Source organism: Salvelinus namaycush, chromosome 24 (assembly GCF_016432855.1).
Source record: "Salvelinus namaycush isolate Seneca chromosome 24, SaNama_1.0, whole genome shotgun sequence".
NCBI lineage: Eukaryota > Metazoa > Chordata > Actinopteri > Salmoniformes > Salmonidae > Salvelinus > Salvelinus namaycush.
Genome location: NC_052330.1, coordinates 21,993,054 through 22,013,581, shown reverse-complemented (window position 1 = coordinate 22,013,581; position 20,528 = coordinate 21,993,054). Strand labels below are relative to the sequence as shown.

Genomic DNA, 20,528 nt, shown 5'->3' with positions numbered 1-20,528 from the left:
GTTACTGTAGAACATTTACTTTCTGTTACTGTAGAACATTTACTTTCTGTTACTATAGAACATTTACTTTCTGTTATTGTAGAACATTTACTTTCTGTTACTGTAGAACATTTACTTTCTGTTACTGTAGAACATTTACTTTCTGTTACTATAGAACATTTACTTTCTGTTACTGTAGAACATTTACTTTCTGTTACTGTAGAACATTTACTTTCTGTTACTGTAGAACATTTACTTTCTGTTACTATAGAACATTTATTTTCTGTTATTATAGAACATTTACTTTCTGTTACTATAGAACATTTACTTTCTGTTACTATAGAACATTTACTTTCTTTTACTATAGAACATTTACTTTCTTTTACTATAGAACATTTACTTTCTGTTACTATAGAACATTTACTTTCTGTTACTGTAGAACATTTACTTTCTGTTACTGTAGAACATTTACTTTCTGTTACTGTAGAACATTTACTTTCTGTTACTGTAGAACATTTACTTTCTGTTACTGTAGAACATTTACTTTCTGTTACTGTAGAACATTTACTTTCTGTTACTGTAGAACATTTACTTTCTGTTACTGTAGAACATTTACTTTCTGTTACTGTAGAACATTTACTTTCTGTTACTGTAGAACATTTACTTTCTGTTACTGTAGAACATTTACTTTCTGTTACTGTAGAACATTTACTTTCTGTTACTGTAGAACATTTACTTTCTGTTACTGTAGAACATTTACTTTCTGTTACTATAGAACATTTACTTTCTGTTACTATAGAACATTTACTTTATGTTACTATAGAACATTTACTTTCTGTTACTGTAGAACATTTACTTTCTGTTACTGTAGAACATTTACTTTCTGTTACTGTAGAACATTTACTTCCTGTTACTATAGAACATTTACTTTCTGTTACTGTAGAACATTTACTTTCTGTTACTGTAGAACATTTACTTTCTGTTACTGTAGAACATTTACTTTCTGTTACTGTAGAACATTTACTTTCTGTTATTGTAGAACATTTACTTTCTGTTACTGTAGAACATTTACTTTCTGTTACTGTAGAACATTTACTTCCTGTTACTATAGAACATTTACTTTCTGTTACTATAGAACATTTACTTTCTGTTACTATAGAACATTTACTTTCTGTTACTGTAGAACATTTACTTTCTGTTATTATAGAACATTTACTTTCTGTTACTGTAGAACATTTGCTTTCTGTTACTGTAGAACATTTGCTTTCAGTTACTGTAGAACATTTACTTTCTGTTACTGTAGAACATTTACTTTCTGTTACTGTAGAACATTTACTTTCTGTTACTATAGAACATTTACTTTCTGTTACTATAGAACATTTACTTTCTGTTACTATAGAACATTTACTTTCTGTTACTATAGAACATTTACTTTCTGTTACTATAGAACATTTACTTTCTGTTACTATAGAACATTTACTTTCTGTTACTATAGAACATTTACTTTCTGTTACTATAGAACATTTACTTTCTGTTACTATAGAACATTTACTTTCTGTTACTATAGAACATTTACTTTCTGTTACTGTAGAACATTTACTTTCTGTTATTATAGAACATTTACTTTCTGTTACTGTAGAACATTTACTTTCTGTTACTGTAGAACATTTACTTTCTGTTACTGTAGAACATTTACTTTCTGTTACTGTAGAACATTTACTTTCTGTTACTGTAGAACATTTACTTTCTGTTATTGTAGAACATTTACTTTCTGTTATTATAGAACATTTACTTTCTGTTATTATAGAACATTTACTTTCTGTTATTATAGAACATTTACTTTCTGTTACTATAGAACATTTACTTTCTGTTACTGTAGAACATTTACTTTCTGTTACTGTAGAACATTTACTTTCTGTTATTGTAGAACATTTACTTTCTGTTATTGTAGAACATTTACTTTCTGTTATTATAGAACATTTACTTTCTGTTACTATAGAACATTTACTTTCTGTTACTGTAGAACATTTACTTTCTGTTACTATAGAACATTTACTTTCTGTTACTGTAGAACATTTACTTTCTGTTACTATAGAACATGTACTTTCTGTTACTATAGAACATGTACTTTCTGTTACTATAGAACATGTACTTTCTGTTACTATAGAACATTTACTTTCTGTTACTATAGAACATTTACTTTCTGTTACTGTAGAACATTTACTTTCTGTTACTGTAGAACATTTACTTTCTGTTACTGTAGAACATTTACTTTCTGTTACTGTAGAACATTTACTTTCTGTTACTGTAGAACATTTACTTTCTGTTACTATAGAACATTTACTTTCTGTTACTATAGAACATTTACTTTCTGTTACTGTAGAACATTTACTTTCTGTTACTATAGAACATTTACTTTCTGTTACTATAGAACATTTACTTTCTGTTACTATAGAACATTTACTTTCTGTTACCGTAGAACATTTACTTTCTGTTACCGTAGAACATTTACTTTCTGTTACCGTAGAACATTTACTTTCTGTTAGCGTAGAACATTTACTTTCTGTTACTGTAGAACATTTACTTTCTGTTACTGTAGAACATTTACTTTCTGTTACTGTAGAACATTTACTTTCTGTTACTGTAGAACATTTACTTTCTGTTACTGTAGAACATTTACTTTCTGTTACTGTAGAACATTTACTTTCTGTTACTGTAGAACATTTACTTTCTGTTACTGTAGAACATTTACTTTCTGTTACTGTAGAACATTTACTTTCTGTTACTGTAGAACATTTACTTTCTGTTACTGTAGAACATTTACTTTCTGTTACTGTAGAACATTTACTTTCTGTTACTGTAGAACATTTACTTTCTGTTACTGTAGAACATTTACTTTCTGTTACTGTAGAACATTTACTTTCTGTTATTATAGAACATTTACTTTCTGTTACTATAGAACATTTGCTTTCTGTTACTGTAGAACATTTACTTTCTGTTACTGTAGAACATTTACTTTCTGTTACTGTAGAACATTTACTTTCTGTTACTATAGAACATTTACTTTCTGTTACTATAGAACATTTACTTTCTGTTACTGTAGAACATTTACTTTCTGTTACTGTAGAACATTTACTTTCTGTTACTGTAGAACATTTACTTTCTGTTACTGTAGAACATTTACTTTCTGTTACTGTAGAACATTTACTTTCTGTTACTGTAGAACATTTACTTTCTGTTACTGTAGAACATTTACTTTCTGTTACTATAGAACATTTACTTTCTGTTACTATAGAACATTTACTTTCTGTTACTATAGAACATTTACTTTCTGTTACTGTAGAACATTTACTTTCTGTTATTATAGAACATTTACTTTCTGTTACTATAGAACATTTACTTTCTGTTACTATAGAACATTTACTTTCTGTTACTGTAGAACATTTACTTTCTGTTACTGTAGAACATTTACTTTCTGTTACTGTAGAACATTTACTTTCTGTTACTGTAGAACATTTACTTTCTGTTACTGTAGAACATTTACTTTCTGTTACTGTAGAACATTTACTTTCTGTTACTGTAGAACATTTACTTTCTGTTATTGTAGAACATTTACTTTCTGTTACTGTAGAACATTTACTTTCTGTTACTGTAGAACATTTACTTTCTGTTATTGTAGAACATTTACTTTCTGTTACTGTAGAACATTTACTTTCTGTTACTGTAGAACATTTACTTTCTGTTACTGTAGAACATTTACTTTCTGTTACTGTAGAACATTTACTTTCTGTTACTGTAGAACATTTACTTTCTGTTACTGTAGAACATTTACTTTCTGTTACTATAGAACATGTACTTTCTGTTACTGTAGAACATTTACTTTCTGTTACTGTAGAACATTTACTTTCTGTTACTGTAGAACATTTACTTTCTGTTACTGTAGAACATTTACTTTCTGTTACTGTAGAACATTTACTTTCTGTTACTGTAGAACATTTACTTTCTGTTACTGTAGAACATTTACTTTCTGTTACTATAGAACATGTACTTTCTGTTACTGTAGAACATTTACTTTCTGTTACTGTAGAACATTTACTTTCTGTTACTGTAGAACATTTACTTTCTGTTACTATAGAACATTTACTTTCTGTTACTATAGAACATTTACTTTCTGTTACTGTAGAACATTTACTTTCTGTTACTGTAGAACATTTACTTTCTGTTATTATAGAACATTTACTTTCTGTTACTATAGAACATTTACTTTCTGTTACTGCAGAACATTTACTTTCTGTTACTATAGAACATTTACTTTCTGTTACTATAGAACATTTACTTTCTGTTACTATAGAACATTTACTTTCTGTTACTGTAGAACATTTACTTTCTGTTATTATAGAACATTTACTTTCTGTTACTGTAGACATTCACTTTTGTCACAGGCGTAGACTAACGTGAAATGCTTACATCCGTGTACTTTTTTAATAATGCAGAGTTAAAGAAAGAAAAAGTGACACGAGGAAGAAATACACAGTGAATAACAATGACGAGTACAAATAACTTGACTATATACAGGGAGTACCAGTACTGAGTCGATGTGCAGGGGTACGAGGTAATAACATGGCTAGATACAGGGAGTACCAGTACTGAGTCGATGTGCAGAGGTACGAGGTAATAACATGGCTAGATACAGGGAGTACCAGTACTGAGTCGATGTGCAGAGGTATGAGGTAAATGTACACATAGGTAGGGTTATAGTGACTAGGCAACAAGATAGATAATAGACAGTAGCAGCAGCAGGTAGCCATTTGATTAGCTCTTGTTTAGCAGTCTTATGGCTTGGGGGTAGAAGCTGTTCAGTCTTATGGCTTGGGGGTAGAGGCTGTTCAGGGTCCAGTTGGTTCCAGACTTGGTGCATCAGTACCACTTGCTGTGCGGTAGCAGAGAGAACAGTCTATGGCTTGGGTGGCTGCAGTCGTAGACATTTTTTGGGGCCTTCCTCTGACACCGCCTGGTATAGAGGTCCTGGATGGCAGGGAGCTCAGCCCCAGTGATCTACTGGGCCGTACTGACCACCCTCTGTTGCGCCTTGCGGTCGGGTGCCTTGCAGTTGCCATACCCAGCGGGGATGCAGCCAGTGAAGATGCTCTCAGCGCTGCAGCTGTAGAACTTTATGAGGATCTGAGGACCCATGCCTAATCTTTTCAGCCTCCTGAGGGGGAAGAGGCTCTGTCGTGCCCTCTTCATAACTGTGTGTGTGGACTGTGTTAATTCCTTAGTGATGTGGACACAAAGGATACATTTACTTCCTGTTACTTCCACCTCGGTCTTGTACATATTGTGCTTATCGTATCGTCGTCTCTGTGACTCTCTCTGTCTCAGATGCAGACCGGCAGGATGCCATCAACCTGTTTCTGCAGGTGTACCAGCCGTCAGAGTCTAAGCCTCACCTCTGGGAGCTGCCCACTGACTTCTACCTGCACCAGAGGAACTCTATGGCACTGACCCACGACAGGCGCAGGTACACACACACACCACGGCAGATGCGTACTCACACGCTGATATGCCTGGTGGGAGATCACTTGGACAAGATTACCAGCTGCATCTGTGTTTCTTTTAGGGGGGGGGGGCTTACCTGCAGAACAGCAGTGTGTGTGTGTGTGTGCGCATGCTGAAGCTTGTCTGAGTGTGTTTTATGATTTAAGTGTCTCTCTTCTCCATCTCTTTCTCTTGGTCCCGCTCTCTCAGACCCACTCGCTCTGTCTCTTTCTTTCTTATTTCACGCCCTCTCCACCCCCTCGCTCCCTCTAGCCCTGCACAGTCATGAATTTTAAGCCGAGCCCTAACCATGCCTGCGATGTTCAGGCCCTACCCTACCCAGGCCTGATTGCTTCTGGCAAATTTAAGGCCCTGCCCAAAACCCAAAATCAGAAGTAACTTCCTCTCTTAGTAAATCCATTCGCTGCTCCTCTCTGTCTGTCACTGGCTCCATGCACGCAGCTCGCTCTGCTCTTGAGTATCCATAGCAATGGCTCCGCTTGGGCCGCTCTGCTCAATGAAGAGACAGGAGAGCAGTTAGATACTTTATCACTCAACTCAGACAGCTCAAGGAAAATTGTTATTTTCTGTTAAATAATGTCTCCTATCTTTGACGAAGTTGAATCACTTCTGACACCATGTTATGATCTTAGACAGATATGACAGGTTCAAAATGTTAGTGACCTGCCCGTACTGTAGTTATTGATGAAAAAACAGTCCCTACCCATCCCTAACCCCATGTATAATGTCGTGGCCCGTCTGGCTCGGGTAGGGTAGCAGACCTCTACTACCGCTCTCTCTCGCTCTCACTCTCTCATTCTTATTTTTACTTTGATGCCCTCTCACCCCCTCTCACTGTCTTTCACTCTCCTCTCTTTCTGTCTTCCAGTCTCTCACTCCCTCTTTCCCTTTCTCTTCTCGTATGTTCTGACCCAGATCTGTCTGCCTACCTGCCTGCCTCTGTTCAGTCAACTCTTTGTGGTTGTGCTGCTGTCATAATGACAGACCCAGATTGCTGTGGCCACTCCACCATTCAGTTACAAAGGCCAAGATGGCTCTGTTATTATCTGAAGAAATGAAATCTGCAGTCAGTCTTTTTCCTCTCAACCAGCCACACAACTCCCTATAATTGCTGTATTTATTTGCACAAACTGGACTTTGTTGAATTAAAGGGATGATGTATTAGTTGTTAGGCTGTCGTCGAGCTGAATCCTAGTTTCATAACTGGCTTATGGAAGTACGGTATTCATTGGTGTTATGGCAGTGAAGGTAGAGAATGTAGAGAATGCAAACCTTATGGAAACTTGCGTTTATCATAATGTTGAACGCTGTTAGCTAATCCTTGTTGTGTGTTTCTCTCTAGCTATACGTACTGGTGGTCGGAGGGGATCTTATCCTACCTGCCTCTGCCCTATGATGAAGGTATCTATTACACATACACACATCTGGGTTGGAAAGTAAAGTTTGTCTCAAAGCCAAAATCATGACCGACATAAATGAAAAGAATAAATGAAAAGAATATACTTTTCTCTAATTTCACGGTGTGTGTGATTGTGTGTACACTATGAGCATTGTATGTACAATATGTTAGTGTGACGTGTCCTGATATGCGTGTGTGTCCTAATCAGGGTGTGTGTGTGTGTGCTTCCAGTTCCCTGTGAGGAGAATATGAAGAAGGTAGGGGTGAGGAGAGTGAACCGTTACGACGAGAGCATCGATACCTACACAGAGTTCTTCAAACCCTACGAACTCACCTCCTTTGACGACACCTTCTGCATAGCTATGACCAACTCTGCACGGTACGTACCCTGACCTGTAGACAGTTACATCAATATCCACTGGGTAATGGCTAACCATGTTGCTTTTTACTTTCATACAATGAGATGTCTGAATACTGGCCGGAGCAAAAATATTATAATTGTAAATTGACAATGAAGGTATTATATACAGGGCCTTCAGAAAGTATTCATTCTGCTTGACTTATTCCAGATGTTGTTGTGTAACAGCCTGAATTCAAAATGGATTAAATGGGGGTTTTTTGTTCACCAATCTTCACACAATACCCCATAATGACAAAGTAGAAACATGTTTTTAGATAAAAAAAATAATTAGAAATGAATTACAGAAATCTCTCACTTATAAAGGTATTCAAACCCTGAGTCAATAGTTTGTAGAAGCACCTTTGGCAGCGATTACAGCTGTGAGTTTTTCTGGGTAAGAGCTTTCCACACCTGGATTGTGCAGCATTTGCCCCTTATTCTTTTCAAAATTCGTCAAGCTCTGTCAAATTGGTTATTGATCTTTGCTAGACAGCCAATTTTAGGTCTTGCCAGATTTTCAATTGATTTAAGTCAACAGTAACTCTGCCACTCAGGAACATTCACAGTCTTCTTGGTCAGCAACTCCATGGGTGTGCACAACTCCAATATTAGGAAGGTGTTCCTAATGTTTGGTGTACTCACCATATGCCTGTTGCAGAGAGACAAAAGAGATTTGGATCTGGGTGCAGACATGAGGTTAACTATGATGTGTTTTTCCTGGGATAATAATGTGGTGATTATTTTCTCTCTGTGTTTGAAGGGAGTTGATGCCCAAGACGGTAGGAGTGGACCCCAGCCCCTTCACTGTGCGCAAGCCAGAGGAGACTGGGAAATCTGCTGTGATTGGGTGAGTGTACTCTACACATTGGGTGTGTGTCGTGACTTTACGTTAATTAGTCTGATGACTGTTATTTATCTTATCACCTAACTATGTTTAATTGTTACTTTATTCAATTAATCAGGTAACAATTAACTCATTAGGATCTGGGGCACCACAAGAGCGGTTCTTTAAAGAGTTACCATCTCCCAAATTAAACTCTAAAGGTCTTAACCTAACACATCTATAAACAGTCAATGTATTAATCGTAACTTCGTATCATATCGACATTCTGAACAGTCGTAACCTCCTGCATCTGCAAAATCCCCAGCCATACTTATGATTCAGTACTACACAAATTGGTTTAATTATTTATTTACCAGCTAACTAAATGGTAACACAAGTTAAACATACACACTTAATACATTAGAAACAGGTCCCAAGCAGACTGACACAATATGGCAGCTTGTTACAAAAGACAGAAAGCGAGAGAGAGGGACAGAGACATACACTACCGTTCAAAAGTTTGGGGTCACTTAGAAATGTCCTTGTTTGTGAAAGAAAAGCAAAAAAAAAATGTCCATTTATAATAACATCAAATTGATCAGAAATACAGTGTAGACATTGTTAATGTTGTAAATGACTGTTGTAGCTGGAAACGGCTGATTCTGATCAATTAGCCTTTTAAAATGATAAACTTGGATTAGCTAACACAACATGCCATTGGTACACAGGAGTGATGGTTGCTGATAATGGGCCTCTGTACGCCTATGTAGATAATCTATAAATAATTGACAAAAAATTTGCTTTTCTTTCAAAAACAAGGAAAATTCGAGTTGACCCCAAACTTTTGAACGGTAGTGAAATACTTTGGTACATTTAGAAACTACTCTCACTGTAATCATATACTTTGCACACGAACCGCCACCCGTTTGGAGTAAAGAATCATGACGTGTGTGTGTGTGCTCGTGGGTGCGCTTCTCTTTGTTCGCTCATGTGTGGCCTCGTGTGTGTGTGTGTGTGTGTGTGTGCTCGTGGGTGCGCTTCTCTTTGTTCGCTCATGTGTGGCCTCGTGTGTGTGTGTGTGTGTGTGTGTGTTCCGCACAGGCGTTGTTTATGTGCGTTTGTATATTTCTGTGTCTCAACACGTGTATCTGGAAGCCGTGGCCCAAAAACAAGACACTCATCTTCCATTAGCTGACTCATGTGAGCACACACACACACACACACACACACACACACACACACACACACACACACACACACACACACACCACCTCTTTACCTTCTTGAAAACCTTCAATAACACCTAGTTGTTGAGCAATTACGTGTGTTAGTATGAATATTGAACTACTATAAAGGGCATGTATTACTCCTGTTCCTTTAACCAGTCAATGGCTGTTTATGGGTTTATTTATCAAAGCGCAACCTTTTAATGAATGATTGAGTGTCCGGTATCGTTCTCTACTGGAGTGTTATGTAGGCATCCAGATTGGAGTTGTCCATCCGTTGTAGAGAGAGGACAACGCTTTGATTACTCTCTCTCTCCTTCTCTCCACCCCCCTACTCCCCTCGGTCCTCCCCCCTAACCTCTCTCTCTCCTCTGCCCTCCCCCTACTCCCCTCGGTCCTCCCCCCTAACCTTTCTCTCCTCCCCCCTAACCTCTCTCTCTCCTCTGCCCTCCCTCTACTCCCCTCGATCCTGCCCCCTAACCTCTCTCTCCTCCCCCCTAACCTCTCTTTCCTCCCCCCTAACCTCTCTCTCCCTCTGCCCTCCCTCTACTCCCCTCTGTCCTGCTGCCTAACCTCTCTCCTCCCCACTAACCTCTCGCTCACTTCCCCCTACTCCCCTCTGTCCTGCTGCCTAACCTCTCGCTCACTTCCCCCTACTCCCCTCTGTCCTGCTGCCTAACCTCTCTCTCCCTCTTTCTTCCCCCCTAACCTCCCTCTCTCCACTCCCCTCTGTCTTCCCCCCTAACCTCTCTCTCTCCCTCTCTCCACTCCCCCCTGTCCTGCTGCCTAACTTCTCTCTCCTCCCCACTAACCTCCCGCTCACTTCCCCCTACTCCCCTCTGTCCTGCTGCCTAACCTCTCTCTCCTCCCCACTAACCACTCGCTCACTTCCCCCTACTCCCCTCTGTCCTGCTGCCTAACCTCTCTCTTCCCCCCCTAACCTCTCTCTCCCTCTTTCTTCCCCCCTAACCTCCCTCTCTCCACTCCCCTCTGTCCTCCCCCCTAACCTCTCTCTCTCCCTCTCTTCACTCCCCTCTGTCCTGCTGCCTAACTTCTCTCTCCTCCCCCCTAACTTCTCTCTCTCCCTCTGCCCTCCCCCTACTCCCCTCTGTCCTGCTGCCTAACCTCTCTCTTCCCCCCCTAACCTCTCTCTCTCCCTCTCTCCACTCCCCCCTGTCCTGCTGCCTAACTTCTCTCTCCTCCCCACTAACCTCCCGCTCACTTCCCCCTACTCCCCTCTCCTGCTGCCTAACTTCTCTCTCCTCTCTCCTCCCCACTAACCTCCCGCTCACTTCCCCCTACTCCCCTCTGTCCTGCTGCCTAACCTCTCGCTCACTTCCCCCTACTCCCCTCTGTCCTGCTGCCTAACCTCTCGCTCACTTCCCCCTACTCCCCTCTGTCCTGCTGCCTAACCTCTCTCTTCCCCCCCTAACCTCTCTCTCTCCCTCTCTCCACTCCCCTCTGTCCTGCTGCCTAACCTCTCTCCTCCCCCCTAATTTATCTCTCTCCCTCTGCCCTCCCCCCTACTCCCCTCTGTCCTGCTGCCTAACTTCTCTCTCCTCCCCACTAACCTCCCGCTCACTTCCCCCTACTCCCCTCTGTCCTGCTGCCTAACCTCTCTCCTCCCCACTAACCTCTCACTCACTTCCCCCTACTCCCCTCTGTCCTGCTGCCTAACCTCTCGCTCACTTCCCCCTACTCCCCTCTGTCCTGCTGCCTAACCTCTCGCTCACTTCCCCCTACTCCCCTCTGTCCTGCTGCCTAATCTCTCACTCTCGCGCTCTCTCTCTCTCTCTCTCTCTCTCTCTCTCTCAGCCTTTCAGTCTGGCTCCGTCTTGTTAACCATGTTTATTTAAAAAAACTACCAACGGTACTGTCTACCTCTACTGTCTGTTTATTCTGTGTGTCTAAGAGCAGTATGGTCACGCTATGGACTACTGACACTAACTACTACTACTACTAATGTGTGTGATAGCTGGGTGAGACAACCACTTATCTTAAGATGAAGGCATGAATTGTAAGTCGCTCTGGATAAAAGCGTCTGCTAAATGACTCAAATGTAAGTGTGTGTGTGTAGTGCTAAGAGCAGTAAGGAGGAGACGGTGGTCCAGAGGAAGACAGCGGCCAGCGCCCCCCCGCCCCCCAGCGAGGAACAGATCTCCAGCAGCTCAGAGGACGACTCCGAGGACGACCGCGACGATGACGGATCAGTGTCCCAACGCTCCACCCCCGTCAAACTACTGACCGAGTCTGGGGAGAGCGTCCGCACTCAGGAGGTATGGGATGGGAAACACACACACACACACACACACACACACACACACACACACGTAGCCAGCTGAGTTAAATGTCAGCTGACATGCAAACTGGACCTTGGGAGAGAGCTAACTAAAAGTGAAGATTTCAACTATCGAGATTGAAAACTCATTCTGTGTCAATTTTAAAAAGATTTTCAGTGTCAGGTGGAGCTCTCCTGTTTCTCTCACATGTTCAGAACATAATGACGTTTCTCTTGGTTTCTCTCTCGCTAACTGGCCCTCTCTCATTCCCTCTCCCTCCCATTTCTGTCTCTCTAGCCAACCATCTGTCTCCCTCTCTCCCCCTCTCACTCACGGAGTTGACCTATCGGTGTTATTGTTTGAGAACATTAATTTCCCCCCTATCCATTGAGATTATCACAATGGTCGCATAATCATTCAGATAATGAATCCATAACATGGCATATAAATTATATGTAATCAAAAGTGTTTTCATCACAACACAGTTTGAGTTCTTATGGTTTGATTGAACTCCCCAGGACACTGATAGTTTGGTTTGACGGTTTGGCTTGACGGTTTGACGGTTTGGCTTGACGGTTTGGATTTTTAGACAGCAGAGCAAAATGTAGAAGACTAACATACCACTGCAGCTGATATTGTGTTCTATCATCAACATTATCCACAGTCACCAGTCTAATACATTGTATCATAATGATTATACTAGATTGAATAAAATACATGACACTGATCCATTTTCATGTGCACACACACTTCACAACAAAAAACGGGGGGCTCTCATCTCTCGTTTGTGACTCAAGGTCTCTGTGTTTCCATGACAACTGGACTGGTTGAATATTCTCCTTCGTGAGTGAGCGGAGGGAAGACAATGGGAGTTTGAATTTGAATAGGATGACCTAGAAGCGGAGCTGGGCTTTAGCCCTTTGAAGCCAGCCTCAGTCAGAATACATTGTGTGGTTGTGTCCCAAATGGCACCCTATTCCCTATATAATGCACTAATTTGGACCAGAGCCCTATGGGCCTTTTCAACAGTAGTGCACTACAAAGGCAATAGTATGCCATTTGGGACACATACCTGCTGTTGGACTGGTACCCAGGTGGTAGTACCACTGTCTATTAAGAGTGGTACCATCACCTGGACCTCATGTGAGTGCTACCATAAAAGGGGGGTTTAGATTGGCAGCAAGATGTGAGTAGATTCCATTGGAGCTCATTCAGGTCAGGAAATGAACTGGGGGAAGATGGGGAGCATATTGAAGATGAGGAGCAATTACCAACTCATGAATTGTATAGAACTGGACATCCTAACGAAGTAGATGATTTGGATGTAGTTAATTAAATAATGGCTCACAGTACTTTTCCCTGTGAGAGACAACACAACGAGTTGAGAAGTCTCTCCTTCTCTATCCATTCTACCATCCTCTAGGACAGTTGGTTTGGAAAGGCCTCTTCCCCTGAGTTCATATCATATCTGAAATCTCTGTTTGTCAATCATAGACTGGGTAGGTCTATGGTAGCTTTGTCTCGACTCATCTCTCAACTTATTTCTCAACTTATGTCCAGTTACTGAACCTTCCTCGAACGGTCATTCCTCCTGTATGTTTTATGACGACAGCTATGGGATAAATTATACTCTGCCATAAAATACAACAAAAGCATAAGTGAATAGATGGATGGACAGAGATGAAAAGAGAAATGAGGCCTCTAGAAAAGAGACAGAGTAATCGACAGCCAAGCCCAGTGACGTACACCGGGACACATAAAAATGTCACGCTTTGCTTCAAAATCCCAATTGTACTCAATCTGTTGCTATAACGAGACTATTGTGTGCCACATTTGTTGTCAGCGGCGATGGTGACCCAGATGCTGTTTGGGGTCTCTTTGACCGACTAGACCCTCATTGTGTGAAGAAGCGGCGAGGTCGGTGGTGGTGAATCAAGTTTTTATTTTCGTGTGCCGCCAGGCATCCACACAACATGGCTTCTGGTGCCAGCTGGGGGCTTGTGGGTAATTTCGTCCTCTGTTTACATTCTTGAGTGAAGTGTTCAGGTTAAGGGCCATCTCATACTCTCTAAACAGAAGATATCACAAGGATAAGCTCTCTCCTCTCCCCGTCTACACGTGATGAGAGATCGAGAAAGGACAGGAGCCATGGAGAGAGCAGGGTAGAGAGATGAAGACGGAGCGAAAGAAAGAGATTACACTCCTCCGCTGACAGCTTTTATTTTATTTAACATCTTCATTCACATGCTTTTAGATGTCAATATACCTTTATATGTTAATTCACATGCTGCTTTCTGTTTTCTGATTCATCCTCTCCCCTCCCAGTCTTTCTTGACAGATTCACTCATCCTCATATCCCCAGTAACAACCACACTGATTGCTTTTGACAACGAGAGGCAAAAAAACATTGAATAAAATATATATTTGTGTAAATATCCATTAAATATCCAGTACTGTTTTCTCCCTCAGGCTTCATTTATAACATGCTTCCCTCAGATATATGTTTTCTCCCTCAGGCTTCATTTATAACATACTTCCCTCAGTTATATGTTTTCTCCCTCAGGCTTCATTTATAACATGCTTCCCTCATATGTTTTCTCCCTCAGGCTTCATTTATAACATGCTTCCCTCATATATGTTTTCTGCCTCTTCTTGGATCTGGAGTGGGTAGCAGGGAGGGGGGTCATGAATATTTTGGGATAGAAGGTTAGCGGTTAGCTCACGTGTCGGCACATACACACACGTGTCGCTGCCTGCGAGCCTGTCCCAGAGAATGGATTGCTATGGCGCCAGAAAAACACATAACTGATCAAATATTTAAACATCTGATCATTACCTTGCTGCTTGCTGTATAATTAGACACACTAATTCCATATTCCCTCTGTGTGCGTGCGTGTGAGAGTTTGTTTCTGTGTGTGTTTGCAAAGCTTCACTCTCTTGTATTTCGTTGTATCCGGCCACCTCCCTCCAGTTCTCTCATCTTGGGCACAGACCATGGCGGCAGGCTGAATCCATAGCCTTTGAATGGAAATGCTATGTTTTGTTTTGGACATAGAGCTGTCCCATCATCTCAGAGGAGAAGAGTGCTTGAAAGGCTACTGCTGTTACTTAAACCACCTCTGGACCATCCACGTTATGTAGGGACAGAAGATGGATGTACACTTCATCTTTATTGTTGTTAGTATTCATTCTCACTCTAGTCTCTTGTGGTGACAATCACAGGTGTTCCAGTCTGTAGTTTTCCTGTGGCTTTGTGTTTGCTGAAAAGCCATCTATTTTCTCCCTGCGGACTACAAAGCACACCTCCCACAGTAAACTACACTTCCCACGTCTAGTGTTTCTCATGAGGGGAGGATGTGTTGATATGTTCTCCTCAGGTTTGGTCCCTGGTTATAGGAAGGGGGTACAATCTGAACGGTTGTACAGTTGGAGAGCGCTTGAGGAGATCTAGTCAGAGTTGTTCAGGATGATTTCATACTGTTTGTTTGTATCCTTTCATCCCACTCCTCACTGTTACCTCTCACCTCGCTCTAACCTTTTGACCCCTAACATTTGACCCTTGCCCCCACACAGGACTTCCTGCAACAGTCCATGAGGGAAACCTATGGACTCAACCTGGCCGCGCTCCCTGCCGAGGATGACATGCTCATATATGAGAGGTGAGACACACACACACACACACCATGAAAACGAGTGGCTTCCACGCATCATGTGAGACTGAGTCAGGTGTTTGATGATTGACTGTATGCCGAAAAGATCGATCTTCACACTGCCGTCACACTGAGTATTGCATTTCAACCCCTGTGAGCTTCTGACCTACTGACACAAAACTGCCCAAACGTCTAATCATGACAGAGACACGTTTCGTTATGAAAGTGGTCCCTGTGAGACAAACACAGCTGATGATCAGTCAGTCTGATTCTGATCCTTTTCTCTGTAATGATGATGTTGATAATGATAATGATAGAAGACATCCTGTCCTGAAGACCTACCTGTTAGGAAGATGGGGACAGGCCGTCCCATAGTCACTATTAGGGTGATGTTCTAAATGGACTCTGTCAACTGGAGAACGGCACATTAATGACCTCAAAAGGGCCGTTTCTTTTTTTGCTGAGTTTAGAGTTGCACCCAATGTTCCCACTAAGCTTCCCCAGGACTGCCGCGCAGAAGAAATATCAGCGAGCGCAGAGAAGCACGAGACTGAACTTCACTCAACGTTCTAGAGTTTTCCCTGTTAGTTAATACTGTCAACGTTTCTCTTTACTGTAGGAATTGTGATGAATCAACGCAGTATTAGCCCGTTTCAATGCAACATACTGAAACAAAATGAACTAGCTATACAAGAGGCAGATTGTAGGCAGAATGCATCTGAGTAGGATTCTATTCCATTGACAGGCACTACTCTTGTTTTGATTTATTTAATTTAACTAGGCAGGTCAGTTAAGAACAAATTCTTGTTTACAATGACGGCCTACCCCGGCCAAACCCGGACCACGCTGGGACAATTGTGCGCCGCCCTATGGGACTCCCAATCACGGCCAGTTGTGATACAGCCTGGAATCAAACCAGGGACTGTAGTGACACCTCTTACACTGAGATGCAGTGCCTTAGACTATTGCGCCACTTGGGAGCCCACTCTACACAGACCTGTGCGCCATAACCAATCAGAGCTGCAGCAGGCCTATATGCAAATAGACCATTGCCATATACAGTGCTTTCAGAAAGTATTCAAACCCCTTGACTTTTTCCACATTTTGTTACGTTATAGCCTTATTCTAAAATTGATTCAATTGTTTATTTTTCTCATCACTCTACACACAATAACCCATAATGACTAAGCAAAAACAGGATATTACACATTTTTGCAAATTTAATAAAATAAAAAAATGTAAATATCACATTTGCATACGTATTTAGACCCTTTACGCAGTACTTTGTTGAAGCATCTTTGGCAGTGATTACAGCCTTAAGTCTTATTGGGTATGACGCTACACGATTAGCACCCCTATATTTGGGGAGTTTCTCCCATTTTTCTCTGCAGATCCTCTCAAGCTCTGTCAGGTTGGATGGGGAGCGTCGCTGCACAGCTATTTTCAGGTCTCTCCAGAGATGTTCGATCGGTTTCAAGTCAGAGCTCTGGCTGGGCCACTCAAGGACATTCAGAGACTTGACCCGAAGCCACTCCTGCATTGTCTTGGCTGTGTGCTTAGGGTCATTGTCCTGTTGGAAGATGAACCTTCACCCCAGTCTGAGGTCCTGAGTGCTCTGGAGCAGTTTGTCATCAAGGATCTCTCTGTACTTTGCTCCATTCATCTTTCCCTCGATCCTGATTAATCCCCCAGTCCCTGCTGCTGAAAAACATCAGGCCAAAGAGTTCAATCTTGGTTTCATCAGACCAGAGAATCTTGGGTCTGAGAGTCCTTTAGGTGCCTTTTGGCAAACTCCCAGCAGGCTGTCATGTGCCTTTTACTGAGGGGATTCCATCTCGCCACTCTACCATAAAGGCTTGATTGGTGGAGTGCTGCAGAGATGGTTGTGCTTCTGGAAGGTTCTCCCATCTCCACAGAGGAACTCTGGAACTTTGTCAAAGTGACTATCGGTTCTTGGTCACCTGTGTTTTTGGTTAATGAAAGGTAAATCATCTCCTAAAGTCTGGTGGAAACAGACTGAACCAGGCTTTCCTGTAGGATTTTGCCTGTGCATAGATCCATTAGTCCTTAAAGAATACAAGCATACCCATAACATGATGCAGTCACCACTATGCTTGTAGATATGGAAAGTGGTACTCAGTAATGTGTTGTATTGGATTTGCCCCAAACATAACACTTTGTATTCAGGACAAAAGTGAATTGCTTTGCACGCATTTTTTGCAGTATCACTTTAGTGCCTTGTTGCAAACAGGATGCATGTTTTGGAATATTTTTTATTAGGTTAATATTGTGCCATATTTTGGAATATCTGTCAAATAGGTTATTATTGTAGAGTAACTACAATGTTGATCCATCCTCTGTTTTCTCCGATCACAGCCATTAAACTCTGTTACTGTTTTAAAGTCACCACTGGCCTCATGGTGAAATCCCTGAGTGGTTTTCTTCCTCTCCATGAAACTGAGTTAGGAAGGACGCCAGTATCTTTGTAGAGACTGGGTGTATTGATACACCATCCAAAGTGTTATTAATAACTTCATCATGATCAAAGGGATATTCAATGTCTGTTTTTTTATTTGTACCCTTCTACCAATAGGAGCCCTTTGCAAGGATTTGGGAAACCTCCCTGGTCCTTGTGGTTGACTCTGTGGTTGAAATTCACTGCTCAACTGAGGGTCCTTAGAGTTCATTGTATGTGTGGTGTGTAGAGAGAGTCATTCAAAAATCATGTTAAACACTATTATTGCACACAGTGTGTCCATGCAACTTATGTGACTTGTTAAGCACATTTTTACTCCTGAACTTATTTAGTCTTGCAATAACAGAGGAGTTGAATACTTATTGACTCAAGACATTTCAGCAAATTTATAACAAATTTATAAACATTTCTAAAAACACAATTCCACTTTGACATTATGGGGTATTGTGTCTAGGCCAGTGACAAAACAAGTCTAAATGTAATCCATTTCGAATTCAGGCTGTAACAACAAAATGTGGAAAAAGTCCAGGGGTGTGAATCATTTCTGAAGGCGCTATACATACTGTGCCTGTAGGACACATACAATGAATGGCTCATTAATATGTACTGTATGTATGATCATATCTATAATCCCCCTTTAGAAGTATAGTTCTACTCTCATCATCCGAGCTTTTCGCCATGTGCTATGGCAGCCTATACTATAGTGGCCATCAGTGTAGGGATGGAACTCAGGACACAGAGGGGTACCTCAGGTTAGCTACAGCCGTCTCTTCCTCAATGAACAACTGAGTGTGTGTGTTGGGCCTTTGAAGGCCCTTGGAGCCTAATCCCATCAGAACACACACACACACACACTCACGTCTCCCTACCTGTGGGGCGTCCTGATGGAACCACCGAAATGGAGAGATTAATCAGGCCAGGGGAACAATAAAGTTTTGTGTTTCTCGCTCTCCCCTCACAGCTCTGTATTTATAGCTGCTGTTCGTCATACTGTCCTTTGTTCCTGTGTCCTTCTGTACCCTGGTCACTCAGATATCACATTTTGGAGGAGCTGAACACAGCCATTGTATAGTACTGGGAGCTATTGTATGAAGATAATTATTGGTTATACGTCACCTTGCTTTTACCTTAACCAGTGGAGGCTCCTCAGAGGAGGAACGGGAGGACCACCCTCAGTGAATTTCGTAAAAATATAAATGTTAAAACATAAAAAGTTATCCTTTTTAGATAAAACTATACTAAATATATTAATGTCACCAAATAATTTATTAAAACACACTGTTTTGCAATAAATGTCTACAGTAGCCTCAACAGCACTCTGTAGGGTAGCACCATGGTGTAGCCAGAAGACAGCTAGTTTCCGTCCTCCTCTTGGTACATTGACTTCAATACAAAACCTAGGAGGCTCATGGTTCTCACCCCCTTCCATAGACTTACACAGTAATTATGACAACTTCCGGAGGATGTCCTCAAACCTATCAGAGCAGCATGAACTGAAATGTGGTCCACCCAATCAAAGGATCAGATAATGAATCTAGTACTGAAAGCATAAGCTACAACTAGCTAGCACTGCATCAAATATGGTGAGTAGTTGACTCAAAGAGAGAGAAAGACAATAGTTGAACAGTTTTCAACAAATTAATTTCTTCAAAAATGAAGGAGAAGCATGTGAGATTTTGTACTTTTTTTTCAGTTTCACTTAGCTAGCAAATGCAGCTGGCTAGTTTAGTTACTCAAACACCTGGCTCAAAAAGAGGGATGCTATGTTAGCTTGCTGGCTATGACTATCCATAACTGGAACTCTTCCAAGTAAAGGTAAGCTTTTGGTTTTAAAAATGTATTGCCGCCGGAGCCTGCCAGTGTAACTGCTTACTGTGACTCTACACTGTAACGTTACTACATGAATGTAGCAGGTTTACGAATGAGTTATTTCTATTAGCTATGTTGACTATGACGTTACTTTAGCTAATATGGTGACAACGATGTAGGCTGTGTAGCGGTTATGATATGGGTTGGCTTGGAAAGTTTTTTTTCGCCTGGTCACATACAGCTGAAGTGTTGTTCATTGAAGTCTACAAACGAAGGGAAAAGGTGAGAGGAGAGTGCATAGAGGCGAGAAGGAATACAAAGTGAACTGTCTGTGTGATCAGGGGTGTCTTCATTCCATCGATTTCTGTTGATAAACGTTTCTTAAACGGATGCAAACGAAACTGGGATAAAAACCTGAATTTGTCCAATAAACTCTTGTTTGCAACTTTTGGACTAATGATTACACCCTAGATAAGCTAGATGCAGGCAAGAGATATCGTAAAACGCTGTGTACTACTCCCTTCACATAACAGCGCAAATGGCTCTAACCAGAATAGAAAGAGGAGTGGGAGGCCCCGGTGCACAACTGAGCAAGAGGGACAAGTACATTAGAGTGTTTAGTTTGAGAAACAGACGCCTCACAAGTCCTCAACTGGCAGCTTCATTAAATAGTACCCACAAAACACCAGTCTCAACGTCAACAGTGAAGAGGCGACTCCGAGATGCTGGCCTTCCAGAAATGTCAACTCAGATTTATGAACATTGTTTGGGATTCTGTGTTTTTATATATATATTGATTACTATTTTTCAATGTTACTTTTAGTTTGGAATGAGATGTTTGACGAGCAGGCGTCCACATACTTTCATAATTCAATGTTAAATATTTGATACTGTGGTGTCTAAAAAAAGAGGTGTGATGCTACTTATG

At 41.1% G+C, this 20,528-nt stretch overlaps 1 protein-coding gene across 3 annotated transcripts in view; it reads left to right on the top strand.

Moving 5' to 3' along the window:
- Positions 1 to 20,528, top strand: part of fig4a (FIG4 phosphoinositide 5-phosphatase a) — a 104,536-nt gene that overhangs the window by 63,637 nt on the left and 20,371 nt on the right. For all 3 annotated transcript variants that reach the window (XM_038962328.1, XM_038962327.1, XM_038962326.1), the window contains 6 exons: positions 5,362 to 5,500; positions 6,881 to 6,939; positions 7,169 to 7,316; positions 8,098 to 8,184; positions 11,464 to 11,662; positions 15,239 to 15,324. In XM_038962328.1, coding sequence (XP_038818256.1) covers positions 5,362 to 5,500; positions 6,881 to 6,939; positions 7,169 to 7,316; positions 8,098 to 8,184; positions 11,464 to 11,662; positions 15,239 to 15,324 — 718 coding nt within the window. The remainder of the gene's footprint in view (positions 1 to 5,361; positions 5,501 to 6,880; positions 6,940 to 7,168; positions 7,317 to 8,097; positions 8,185 to 11,463; positions 11,663 to 15,238; positions 15,325 to 20,528) is intronic.